Source organism: Phoca vitulina, unplaced genomic scaffold (genome assembly GCF_004348235.1).
Source record: "Phoca vitulina isolate PV1807 unplaced genomic scaffold, GSC_HSeal_1.0 scaffold5, whole genome shotgun sequence".
NCBI classification, from domain to species: Eukaryota; Metazoa; Chordata; class Mammalia; order Carnivora; family Phocidae; genus Phoca; species Phoca vitulina.
In genome coordinates this window covers 72,216,204-72,229,251 of record NW_022589708.1, presented here as the reverse complement: position 1 = coordinate 72,229,251, position 13,048 = coordinate 72,216,204, and the positions used below count along the sequence as shown (strand labels likewise).

At 40.1% G+C, this 13,048-nt stretch overlaps 1 protein-coding gene across 1 annotated transcript in view; it reads right to left on the bottom strand.

Moving 5' to 3' along the window:
• The window catches only part of FLT1 (fms related receptor tyrosine kinase 1), a 170,157-nt gene that overhangs the window by 102,360 nt on the left and 54,749 nt on the right, over positions 1-13,048 (bottom strand). The window contains exons 7-10 of the mRNA XM_032403280.1: positions 11,364-11,538; positions 10,311-10,428; positions 7,979-8,148; positions 7,418-7,577 (exon numbers count right to left, since the gene is read on the bottom strand). Of these exons, the coding sequence (XP_032259171.1) occupies positions 7,418-7,577; positions 7,979-8,148; positions 10,311-10,428; positions 11,364-11,538 (623 nt within the window). The remainder of the gene's footprint in view (positions 1-7,417; positions 7,578-7,978; positions 8,149-10,310; positions 10,429-11,363; positions 11,539-13,048) is intronic.

The window sequence follows — 13,048 nt, the reverse complement described above, 5'->3', positions numbered from 1 at the left end:
AAAGGCAGTGAGGTTACATTAAAACCACAGACCAGAGTTCATATTTCAAGAAACAGTCTACCGATTTTATTCTTTGTGCTACACCAGCGATGGGGGGAGGGGAGGACAAAACAGTCTACTAAGTCAATGGAGGTCTAACTAAAATGTAGATTTCCAAGAACAGGTGCATGTTTTATAAGTGATTGGTCCTATTTATCCATTACCTAATGCTCTTGTGTTAGGACATTAGTTTCTAAGATTCAGTAAGAAAATGCCCATTCCGTTTTTAAAAATCTGTAAGTAAGGCCAAAGAAAATTTGAGAGGTTCTGCCAATCTTCTTTAAGGAATCTCCCCAAACTGTGTGTTTGGGAACCTTCTGGCATTCCTAATCCTGGGAAGCAACACTGAATTTTGCTCAAAAGATCCCTAAAAAAAAACCATTCCTATGACTCAGCCTTTTGGTTTAATTTAAACACATAATGAAATGTTTGATAGCAATTACAGGAGACAGTTAATTCATTAGAAACAATTATTCCTCAGACTCGCTGTATTACCATGAGGAATGGGGAAAGGAGGAAAATCTCACAAAGCAGAGAAAAGTGGCAGACAGGCATTTGGCACATGAACTCGTGCTCTGTTCTCAGGACTTTGTATGAAATATTAATAAGGGCCCTCGTCCAAACATTCACATTGGGCAGCATGCACTTCCTCATCCAGCAATTACATAACAGAAAGCAAGAAGTTTCTCATTAGGAGGGGAACATTCACGTTCTGCTTGTGATGAAAGCCTCCTAAAGAAGATGGCCCGATTGAGTTGAGCTTGTTTGTTCAAGCTCAAAGTCCTGCTGAAGTGGTCTTTGGTGAATGAGTCTTCTTTAAAGTCCCCATTTTGATTCAAGGTTTTGTGTATGGCAAACTAAAATTCTCGATAGCATGCCTGCTTTGGGTCCCTGAACCCATATGTACCCCGCACAGAAAGTATGTCAAGAGACACATGGATACAAATTATATGTACACTTAGGAGGAATGTGATAAATATTAAAACACGCAGTATGTGATATTTCCAAAAGAAGAGGTCTTTTTAAATTATGCTTCCCTCTGACATCTGACCTACATTTAGCCCCCAGGAAGTGCTGACTTTTTCAAAAATGTTTACACTGTTAACACTCTCATTTTGTAGATAGAATATGGAACATAAAATTGTTTCAGCAAAATAAATAAATAAATAACAGACATTCATGCTGGCAGTCAATTAAGTCCTTGAGTACATCTCTAATTAACTACCATTAACAATTGTTTCGTTTCAGTCCTGTTAGTTTTGTGCATCAGTGGGGTATGTAAAATTACGTTTCTCTCAGATGATCCATCCCTCTCACATCCCTAATGATTCAGGCCTTCCTTTCTTTGCCAATTTGCTGAAGTAAACAATGGAGGGATGCAATTAAGCAAGCCCTTCTCATAGTTCCTAGATGTCTCTGCCTTCCCTTATTTTGTAGGCCACCTCGCCCCCCCTCCCCCATGCCCCCAAGAAGCCCAGCAAACCACACTTGGTCCTGGAATGGTCCGCTTTCCCTAGACCCAATCCCCTGTCCTCTACTGCTGGGCAGATGAAGAGTGTTCAGAAATGGGATGTCAAATTGTGTGGTGGGAATGATTATATCCTATTAAACTTCTAAAGCCTGTAACTATTTGCCATTCCAGATCTGACTGGCTTTAGAGTTCTGGAAGCAGTCCCTTGAAATTCCACGTACGCCTATCGGGTTTTTCCTAGCAAATCCCCCATTTTGGCTAAGAAAGTAATACAGGATACTCTACCCCTTTCACCTGCCATGACTTGAGAATCCAGTGACATTTTTTGCATTCTGAAGGGGCTCGTTGGCGAAAGATCAAATAAAGCAAGCAAGGTTTTAGGGCTAACTGGGCAAAGAACGATAATGCCTTTGGTTGGATGGGTTGGACCAAGACCAGCAAAGGTAGTCCAGCTTGGCCCTGAAGAAAATGTGGGTTGACACCAGCAATGCAGGAGCAGAGGGTTGTTTTTTTTTTTAAATGGGTGATTACTCGCAATATAATTACTGAGGCAGTTCTGTACCACAGAATACATACTTACACACGCGTAAGGCTTTTCTACAACCATTCAGCTTTCACAGGTTGGTTTTTTCAGTGAATTTGGCACTGATCCTCAGAGTTAATCCTCAGGTCAAATTGCTTTATAATTTGTAAGAAGCAGAAGGGAAATATCAGTGTGCAACAACTAGGAAATTATTTCAAGCTTTTTTGAATGAAGAAAACGTCATTTTAAGTGATTTTCTCATTTCACTCATGAATAGCTGTGTACTATAGGAGAGGGGAAGCAGGGCAGTTACCATTTACAGAAGGGGAAATTGAAGCACGGATTAAATAACTGGCCAAGGTCACACAGAAGTCAGGGCCTGTGCCAAGAATAGAACCCACTTCCTTGCTTCCCAGGTCTCTATCCCTGAGACTGGGAAAAAGATATTCTGCAGGTACGTGTATGGAGAAAATAAGTAACGACCAGCTATGTTTGATCTTATAGCATTAAACATACATGCTGAAGGCCAATGGTGTGTATCTTTGTTTTGCACACGGTTGGTGCGATAAGTAGACGGGTGACAGTATATTTGGGCTGAACACTGATGATGTGCAACATGCATTTGTAAATGCGAACAATGTGAATGCAAGAGAAGTAGCCGAAGTTTCTCTCTGTGTATTTTTATTGGTCATCACAGAAAGCCAATGAAGAAAATGAGATTTTTCACAAAGAACTCGACATACTTAACAGCCTCTTTCACTAAAGGCCACTCTATTATCATCTATCAGTGTTATTTGTGACCTCAACAGTTAGCTGGGGACAGAGAATTAAAGCAGCCTGTGATGGAAAGAGCGTGCGGTCTAAAAACAAACCTGCAGTAATCAGCGGCCACAGGCCACTTCACCCTCCCTGGAGAAAAGACCCAGACACATTCAACATTTGAAAAGCAGGCTTTAGTTTTAGAAAGAAGACAAGACAACCTCGGAAACAACTGGGGAGACTCTGGGCACAGACGGGGAGCGGAGCCCTGTTAATCGGTTAACGGCGAGCATCAGGAAGGATGACCCAGCCTCAGCCCACTCACCACCCCTCTGTTCTCCGGGAGCAAAGGACCCAGCCAGGCCTGCTATTCTCCAGTCAGTTATTGGCAGGGCTCCTGGGCGCTCAAGCATGCATCAGTAAAAGCAATCTTGCAACATCTCAGACTCTTCCTGAGAAAAATGTAACTGGTGATCTGGAGTACCAGCATCATGCCAACGCTGTCCATTCCCTGTTTCCCGCTAGGGCCCCACAAATCCATGTCCTCCATTTCCCAAAGAGGGGTCCCTTCCCTCCAGTCCAAGATTGTTACTCTTTCCTTTAGAGACCAAGCTCCACACAGTGGGCAACGTCATGCACACTATTCCCTGTGAGACAGAACCAGCACCGTGGCAGAGAGATATGTGGCAAAGGACTATGGGAGCAAGACCCGCTCATTGCGTGGGCGGGTCAGGAGTTCCACATAGTGCTTCAAAATCCAGGGGGGACGTGAAGATCTAGAATCTACTGTGGACTCCCTCAGTAGGAATCAGCTCTCCCACGTCCCACTCTGCCCCACTCTGGCCTTTGCCAACCCACAGGTCAGAACCACTTCCTCCCATGACAGGAAACGAGTGAGTGAGATGGTTACTTTAGTCCCCCGCTGCACAGCCTTTGTCATCTTGCTTTTGCTTTTGCCTAACTCAGCTGTATTTCCTTCATTTCTCTTCTTCTGAAAAATCGTGTTATGTTTTCCTCAATTCTACAGCCCACACCTACTCCATTTCTATTTCTCAAGCACAGCAAAATACACTTTACTTTCCACAACTTGTGTTCATTTCTCAGAAGCGCTGGTTAGGTTAAAAATTGTCACTGTTGTGAAACTAGCTCTATAGTAGGCAGAAAATTCTTTGCATGTTCCTTAAAAGTTTTGGAGCCTTAGAGAATTTTATCCCACTGCTAGCAGTAATCACAACCTTGCCTTTCAATGGCACTCCGTACCCTTCCCAAATACATGATCTCATTTGAACCTCATATTGTCTCTGTGAAGTGTGTGTAATCATCTGTATTTTATATGAACAGAAGCTGTAAACTACACACATGTGAAAGGTACTCTGAGCTTAACTACCCTTATGCATACTCCCTAGGTTATGCCCACACTAACCTGGAACAAGTTTAGGAATATCTATTTAGAAGTCTCTGCTAGTTGCTAAGGATGAGGAAAAATCCAAAATTCCACTTCATCTGGTATTGACAAGTTATTTTAATGCTATTAAAAATTCAAAAGAAATATTCTAGCTCTCCTGCTATGTTACCACCCAAATGTGCAGAAAAGTAAAAGGGGAAAAGATTCTGCCATATTTCCTCTCAGCTCATTAGGAATGTGAGTTGAAAAGTAACTACCTTTTTCCTCCTTTCTTTTATTCCTAATGTTTTATAAGAACAAACTCTAGGTGAATCAGAAGCATAGCTAGAACATAGCTCAGCTGTGTATCACAGTTTTTTTTTTTTTTTTTAAAGGAGGAAATTTCTGTTAATTTTATTTATGGTTCTTATTTTCCACAAAGGTAAACTAGTTGAGCAATAGTTCTGACAGTTTCCAAATATATTTAATGTATTTACTGGACTCCAGAAAACTATGCAATTTAAGTCTGAACCTCTTTAACTTAGATACATTAACCAGTTGGCCATATTAAACCAATTAATAAGTTTGAGCTACTTAAAACAAATACATTCAAACCTCAAAACTAATCTAATGCTTCGGTTGTGTCCATATATAGATATGTCCTTTAACTAGAGCCTAAAATTTAAATACCAAGAACTATTCTATATATTCACGAGTAATATGGACATATTAACCACCTAATCTCTTTTGACAGTCATGCGTAGATACCACCGTGCAAATATGTTACTATGTAACTCAAAATAAAATTTTAAAAATTCATGCAATAGATCTCCCCTTTATTCAAATGTCACTAACTAAAATTCCTATCTACAATGGAATCTAGGTGTTAAGTATATAAAATACATTTATATAAAGACATATTTGAAAACTTCTAGTAATTAAAGAAGGCTCCATTTCTCTGTCAATTTTAGCTCCTATCTCTCTGACAGGGTGAAGTAGAATTATTCTATTTTCCTAGTTCACAAAGGTCCTGTATATCTTTCTGAACTATTTCTAAGTTAAACGTACTGATTTAACCACCAAGCACCAAATTCGGGCCTGACACACGTAAGCTACTTGGTCTGTTGACTTAGGAAAAAAAAAAAAAAAAACTTCTTATGGATATGCACATTTTGTAGCAGATAATTTCAAGCAACAACATATATTGTTTTAATGAAGCATCACTGAAAAAGTTAAAGCTTTCATTTCTGATCTGTCTTGTGATTGGTTAAAAAAAATGCCTTGATCAGAGAATAAGTCAGATGGTCAACAAACATTTACTGAAGATCTGAGGCACTGCTCTGAGTCTTGAGAGAAGAGGAATTAGACATCTTTCCAGACCTTGGCAAACTTACTCTGTGACACAGGAGAAGGATCCCATGTACCACAAAGAAATCAGAAAAAGAGAGCTAATGCCTCCAAAGCTTTACTTCAAATGACTTCATTCCCCAAACCATATTTTATTAGCATTATTCAAACCCAACTTTATAACATTATATTCCCTCACTCATAATTGCTATTTTCTAAGAGGGTTCCTAGCTCTGCCCTAAATAGAATTGAAATTTTATTTTTATTTATTTTTTATTTTTTAAGTAGGTTCCATGGCCAGCTTGGAGCCCAATGAGGGGCTCAAACTCACAACCCTGAGATCAAAACCTGAAACTGACTGAGCCACCCAGGTGTCCCTAGAATTGAAATTTTAGATTTGCTATTGTCAAAACAAAAATTAAAAACATCCATAAAAGGCTATGTTATTTCCCCAAAATTCAACTTTACACTTTTCTCCAAATAACTTAAATTATTTAGTTATTTTTCACTTATTTGCATGTTAGGTTAGCACAAATATCCAGGCCTTAAGGGAATAGATCCGCAAATATGGATGCCTACCCCTAAATTAGCAAAATCATACAAAATCTCAGTAGATCTCACTTTCTTTTGGGTTAAGTATCCACAGTGGTAAAGAAGATAGTCAAGATTTGTAATTTCTCCATATTTCTATTCTTAGGAAATGACATTCACATGAGAAATTGGGACATGTGTGGAAACAGCTACTTCTCGGGAACCCCAGGACTCACCAGTAGCTTTCACTATCAGAATGAAAGACTTCAAGCAAAAGATTACAACACAAGATGAAGAGCTGAAATGGCAGGAAGAATCCAGAAAACCAAACAGTCCCTTCTGTTTATGCTAGAATTGTGTCTTACTTTTTATCAAGCTAATTTTGTTTTTGTTTTTGTTTTTTCTTTTAAATAGCAACTTTCCCGACACTCCACAAGTGGAGTTAAAAGCAACAAAGCAAATATTATGGCATAATGATTGTTCTTGGGCGGTCTCAATAGTATCTGATTGTTGCACTTATCAACTCTATTCCTGTCCTTCAAATTAGCTCTCATGAACTGTCCTTAGCATCATTCCTCTAGACTAAACAAAAATGGGAAAAGAGCAAACAGGACTCAGTCATCAACAGGATGCAAGGAAATGCTGCACAATGACCAGAAGGTAGGGACGTATCCACTCAGCAAATACACAGTAAGCCTCTACCACTGTGTGTGCCGGGCCCTAAAGATACAGAGCTGCTCTCAGTCAGCTCAGGGCTTAGAGATAAAACAAATGTATGCAACTGTATGCAAACCCAGCAAAGTAACAAGGTGTAAATGAGGCGTGGTTCCTACTGAAGAGGGAGAAAGGAATCTGAACGAGGCAGTCAGAAGAGTTGGCAAAGCTAAGCCTTGGAGGGTAAGGAAGGACTTCTCAGGAGGCAGCAAATGGGTGGAAACGAAGGAAGAGCATGAGCAAAACCTACGACGGGTAGTGATCACCAGGGCAGGGAAGATCTCCTATCATATCCAATGTTCACAAAATGAGAAATGGGAAAGCCACTGTAGCTGAATTAGCCAAAGTCCGGAGGCTCTCAGTTGAAAACAAGACTGGAGTTCCAACTGAGCTTCAAAAAAGGCTCACAAGGTGACCTTGATTCTGTCCCTGTGCTCCTAAAACTATCAACTAAAGAGAAAAATTATGAAATGGTTAGAAACGAGTAAGGAAGAAAAGTAGATATTGCCGACTTTTTCCCATGGGAGGGAAAGCCTTGGCCCCAAACGTAACTGCACATCCCATTTGCAAACTTCCATCTGTGTCCCTTAAAGAATCTCGAGTCCAGGTATAGCAAGTATTCGAAAGTTAGAAAACAAACCGTCCTTACCTTGCTTTGGAATGACTATGGTTACAAGCACGCCAGAACCACGTGACCGTAGGCTGAGGTAAACCATAGATGGTACAAGTCAGGGTCTGTCTGCTGCCCAGTGGGTAGAGAGTTGGGTCTGGAAAGGATGACACGGCCTTTTCATAGATCTGGGGTTTCACTGGAAGGGAGATGAACAGGACAGAGGTCAAGAGCTGTACAGTGACTTTCTCTGGGTCTACAACATGAAGGCCTGCATTCTCCTTGGTTTTGATGTCGGGGACACCAACACATATCTGTTGTCATTACAGCCTTTTTAAAAAAAATAAATAAAAGTGTTTTGATAACAGTAAAAAATTGATTCCATGGTGTGTACGTCATGATTACAATGATAAAAAATCATATTGCTTACGGAAGATAACGAGCAGACATGAAATCGGTATGATGGGGGCATACGTGGTTTTAAAAATCATTACTTAAAAGTGTATTTTCTCTGATGTTGTTCTATTGACTTTTGGTTTACAAATTTTCCCGAACTGCACCCCTGCCAGAACCAGAAGAAAGTACGAACAGCAAACTTACCATTTACAATTAAAGTGGTGGTAAGGTTTTTAAACACACTGGACTGCTTGATGGCCAGCAAGATCGTGTAATCCCCTGCATCTTCGGCGGCAACATCTTTGATAATTAACGAGTAGCCATGGACCAAATAGCGAGGAGATTTCTCAGTCGCAGGGAACCCATCTTTTAACCTGTGGTTAAGAGTGTGATTGGGAAGTCATTCCACACGGCCTCTCAGATATCACTTTAACGCTGTCATTTACATTTGTGAGCTCAAGTTGATACGCTCCAAGCCTTTGGTCCTCCACATTCATTTTACAAATGTAGACACTAACTTTTCAGTAAAGCCATGTGTGGTTTTTAAATGGAGAAACACTTCACATTTATTGGCAAGGAGGAAAAAGTATGTTGAAGGAAGAAAGAAAGGCGATGGTTTTAAGGTACCCACAAGGATGCTGGTCACCACGTGACTTAAGTATTCACCCAGCAGCACTGGCTGATCCCATCGAGATGTTTTTCAGTTTTCCATGAGGCTTCATTAGCAATACAAGGGCCATTGTAAGTCAGATCAACTAGATCACTTCTCCAGATAAAAATAAAAATAGACTTTCCTATTGTGGTCTCATGTGGAGTTCTTATTAGTTGTATAAATGGTCACACCAGTTGTCCCTTTCATAAGCTATAGTAAAATCAAGATTACCAAGATTTTTCCCCTGTGGAAGAATAGTTAAGGCACAAAACTCACAAACAAAAGGTACAAAACTTAAAAAAAAAATTCTTTTTAACTTTAAATATAGAATCAATGCCTAGATACCTAACGCAGTTGCATACAGAACTGAGATTCAGGAGGCCTTAATGCTTGTCCCAGCTCTGCCACTCTGTGCTGTGCACCTGACTTGTCCGTGTGAGCCTCAGTTTCTCCAAATTTTCTAGAGTTTCTCAAAGATTTAATGCTACAAGTCTATGATTTCATTAAATCGCACAGTTCTTTAGCTGGGCATTTTTTAATCTGTTAGGAGCTTATTGTGTTCTATATGAAGGTTTAATATTGGAAATGGTATTAGTTCATATCCATACAAACGTTACATTGTCCTGTAAGCAAATACCCATCACTAATGGGTCTCGGTTCCAAAGCAGTTGAAATAACTATGCTCTATTTTATGACTGCAGATATCATCTTAATTTACTTTATTTCTCATGAACAAGTCAGTGTTTTCAAAGAGGGATCGATTTATTGTATATGTGTTTTAGGTCCTAGCTGCTTAGTTACTAAAGAAATTAGCACTGTTTAATAGATGGGGATACTCTCAGACCCTTTTGAAAGAGGGAATATATAGCCTGGAGTGATTAAATGCCTATTAAGGAATTATGTACACTCACAGGAAATTTACTATTGGACCTTTTACACATTATAAAACAAAACCAAAAAATCTCTCTTCTACTGTGATGGCATGAAGGAGCACAGCACAGAGTTTAATTTTCTCTTTAACTCCCTATTAACTATTTGAGGAAACTGAAAACAAACACTGCAATGATATGATATTGAAAGCAAAATAAGGTCTGGTGGAGGTGATTCTACAATGGCACCATTTCTATATTGTACGGGCTGTTTTCCTAATCGGTTTTGTACTGTATGCTTTGTTTAAAATGTAATGGTTTGAGCCAAAGATATTGGCATTTAAAAATGATTTAACAAAATGACTACAGATTATAAACAGATTACATTGTTTTACATCAGGTGTTGTACTAACACAAAAAGAACCTGCTTCAGGAGGTTCTGAATATGCAAACTTCGAGCCAAAAAAAACTTAATTAGTTCAAGTAGGTCCTTTCCTCCACCCCTGCGACTGAATAAGTCTTGTCTCTATTAATGTTTGTTTAATTTTACAACAAGCCTGGAACTTTCATCCCAGCTGTATATAAAAGAATTATTTTCAGATAATAAAAGAATTATTATCCTCATTACAAGGGCCCACTTCTTCAGGGTTAATAGAGCATGTTACATATTCAAGACGCTTCCTACTCATTGCCCAACATACTCCATTCAAAGGATGTTGACATCATGGGGAGGTTTAGAGATGCAGAAATTTAGTCACAGCACGGGAAGGGCTGAAATGAACCGAGCACTCAAAACACCTCAGCTCTTGCCCCATCCTGGGACAGCTTCCTTTCCCCTCCAGCCCAGCCTCTCTGCTTGCTCCCAGCCCCAGAAATCAACACAGTTCTTGGCTTTCCACCACCGTCTGGGGGAATTTCTCTTGATATTTTTTCAGGAATTCCAGTAATTGGGCTCCTGCATCTTCCTACTTACAAAGCATATCTTAAACTGATAGGAAAATAATTATGGTCCTACCATAGAACCTCTGGCGAGGGAAATGCCTTCACTTTCACAGATAACCTGTAGGCCCTCTTGCCAGCTGTGGTCTCCAGCACGTGCTGTTTTCGATGCGTCACAGTGATGAATGCTTTATCTTTGAAAGGAGAATGATAAAGAGATTAGGAAAGACCATGTTTATCTAAATAGAACAACACCAACCCAACCCCCTGCCTCCTAGAAGGAGGGTGCAAGCAATAAACAAACAGAGCTGAACTCTGATCAAGCCTATCAGTGAGCCCAAATATTGAGCCCTGAATAAAATAATTCAGAAGCACTCTAACTGGTGAAGTACATTCAAATGAAAGGGTTGCGAGTAAAACAGAAAAACAAAGGCAGAGCCACAGAGAATGGAACATCTCAAATATCCGTATCGCATCACAGAAAAGTAGAGATACTTCTGAAACATGAGTATGTTGGGAGAAAGTTCCTTCAGACACCATAAAACAAATGATCTGATTAAAACAAAAACAAACAAAAAACCCTACTGGAGAAAATCAAAAGAATATCTAAGCCCACTGCCAGGAGTGTTCCAGGTTTCTGCCTCGCCGTTTTTCTTTTCAACAGTGAAGATAAATAAGGTTTTTAAGGATTCTAAAGAGGTTTAAGTATTTTCTTTACAGAATTTGCCTATTGGCATTAAGCAACAATATTAGGATTTCATCAGGGTAAAACCAGGGATAAAATCACATCTATTCTAAATAACTTATCCCACCACATTTTTCTCTAACTCACAGCAGCACCTGAGAAATGAAGGTAAATCTGTCATATTTTTCTGTCTTGTTTATATGGAATACTAAAAAAAGAATTTAATATGATCTAACTGAATTATTCACCACAATAAGCTGGCAAGGAAAAGATGCTCTAATTCGAAAGTATTAAACAACACTTAATGCGCTTTGCTTTTTGGCAGCGGGAGGGGGGGAATCAAGTTGTATCATTCATGATAGAGTACCTCTTGGCCAAAAAAAAATTTTTTACAGATCCCGCCCCAAATCCACGATGATAGAAAGCAGAGCACGAGTGCCTTACCATATACATGCACTGAGGTGTTAACAGATCTGAATGACGGGCCACTCTTCACATGGCAAGTATAAAGTCCTTTGTCTTTGTTCTGTACTTTGTCAATAACAAGAACGCTGTAGAACACAATGGCAATGGAAGTGCGTTGGCCAATTCGTTGCCTTATAGACGCTCTCTTCTTTGTCTAGAAAGAAAATGTATAGCAAATGTGGAAGTAGTAATTGTTCATGCTCAAGGTGATAGCATTTCTCAGATTATTATGATGGACATTTTACGCTGAGAAGCAAACCCACCTAACAGCAAGATGTTTAGAAACTCAAACTGTGTCTCAATGCGTTTCAAATATTTGCCATGGGGGCACTCATTTAGCACATCATCTTCTCCAGATGGACTTTCGTGTATATTAACTCAGTAGTTTCTCACAACCACCCAGTGAGATAGGCAGCCTCACTGCCCTTTTACAGATGAAGAGGCTGAAGCGTCAGAGGCCACCGTGGGCAGGAAACTCAGGTCTTTGGAGTATAAATCTAGTGCCTTCCCTCCAGCACACACCTCTCTAAACAGTAACCAGCTCTCTGGGCATAGACGTGGCTAACTCAGGCAGTCAGTATCTTTGGTATCTGGTTTCATGACATTGTTTCTCTAATAAATCACCGTGTGAGTTTTCTTTTGCTTCCTTACTGGAAATGAAGGAAAAAATCATGAGTCCTGGCTACACGGACTAAAGTGTAATAATCTTGCTTTCATCATTTCACTATTTTGAGCAAGGCTTACCAATTTCTGCTAAATCACACTGAATGGATCTGAGGACGTGCAAAGCCATCTACAAGCGTAGCCAACACTCTGATGGTGGTGGTGGTGGTGGTGGGACGTCCTCCTGTGTTTGCCTCAGGGCACACCAGGAGCAGGCCCTGGGGCTCAGCAGTGTAAAGTGGTCACAATGCCTCCTTCCTGGTTTTGAGAAGATGAGATCACATTGCCTTTTCCTTCCATTGTTCCTTCCCCCTCTCTCATTTTTTTTTTTTTTAGCATTACATTTTATAACACATAATATGTTATTTCTCCCTCTCCATCCTTCCCCGTGAGGAGGCATGGAAAAAAGACATTGAAAAGTACGGTACTGGTCTTTGGGTCTTGAACTTAGCTCTCCTCTGTGCCGCGTTTACAAAACTTCTACCACCTGTCCTTATATTGCCCTGCTGGAACAGACACACGGGTAGGCCGTTTTCTTCCTTCTCGGCAGTAACCAGAAAGAAGATGTCAACCACCACCATCAAAAATCAGAGCAGCAGTCCCTTAAATGCCAGCCTGAGGGATTTTCAGCCACTCTCTGTAGGTATTACTTCTGTCTTCTCCCTTGGAGCACTCTTCCCTTCCCAAATTTGAGTAACATTGGTGTTGTTTCTGCCTTTGGAAAACAGCTGATCCTGGGTTTCAGATAACTGTTTTGTCTGGCACCGTAGCCACCAGCCACATGTGGGCTGTTAAAATTAAAATAAGAAATTCAGTTCCTTAGTCACAGGAACCACATTCCAGGCCCTCATTAGCCACCTGTGGCTAGTGGTTACTGTATTAGTCAGAAAAGATATTTCAATCACATGAAGTTCTATTGGACAGCGCCATTTTCGAAGGTAACTGGCGGTCAGTAGATGTTTTATCATATCTTGTCGTATAGCCACCAACAGGATAAGAGT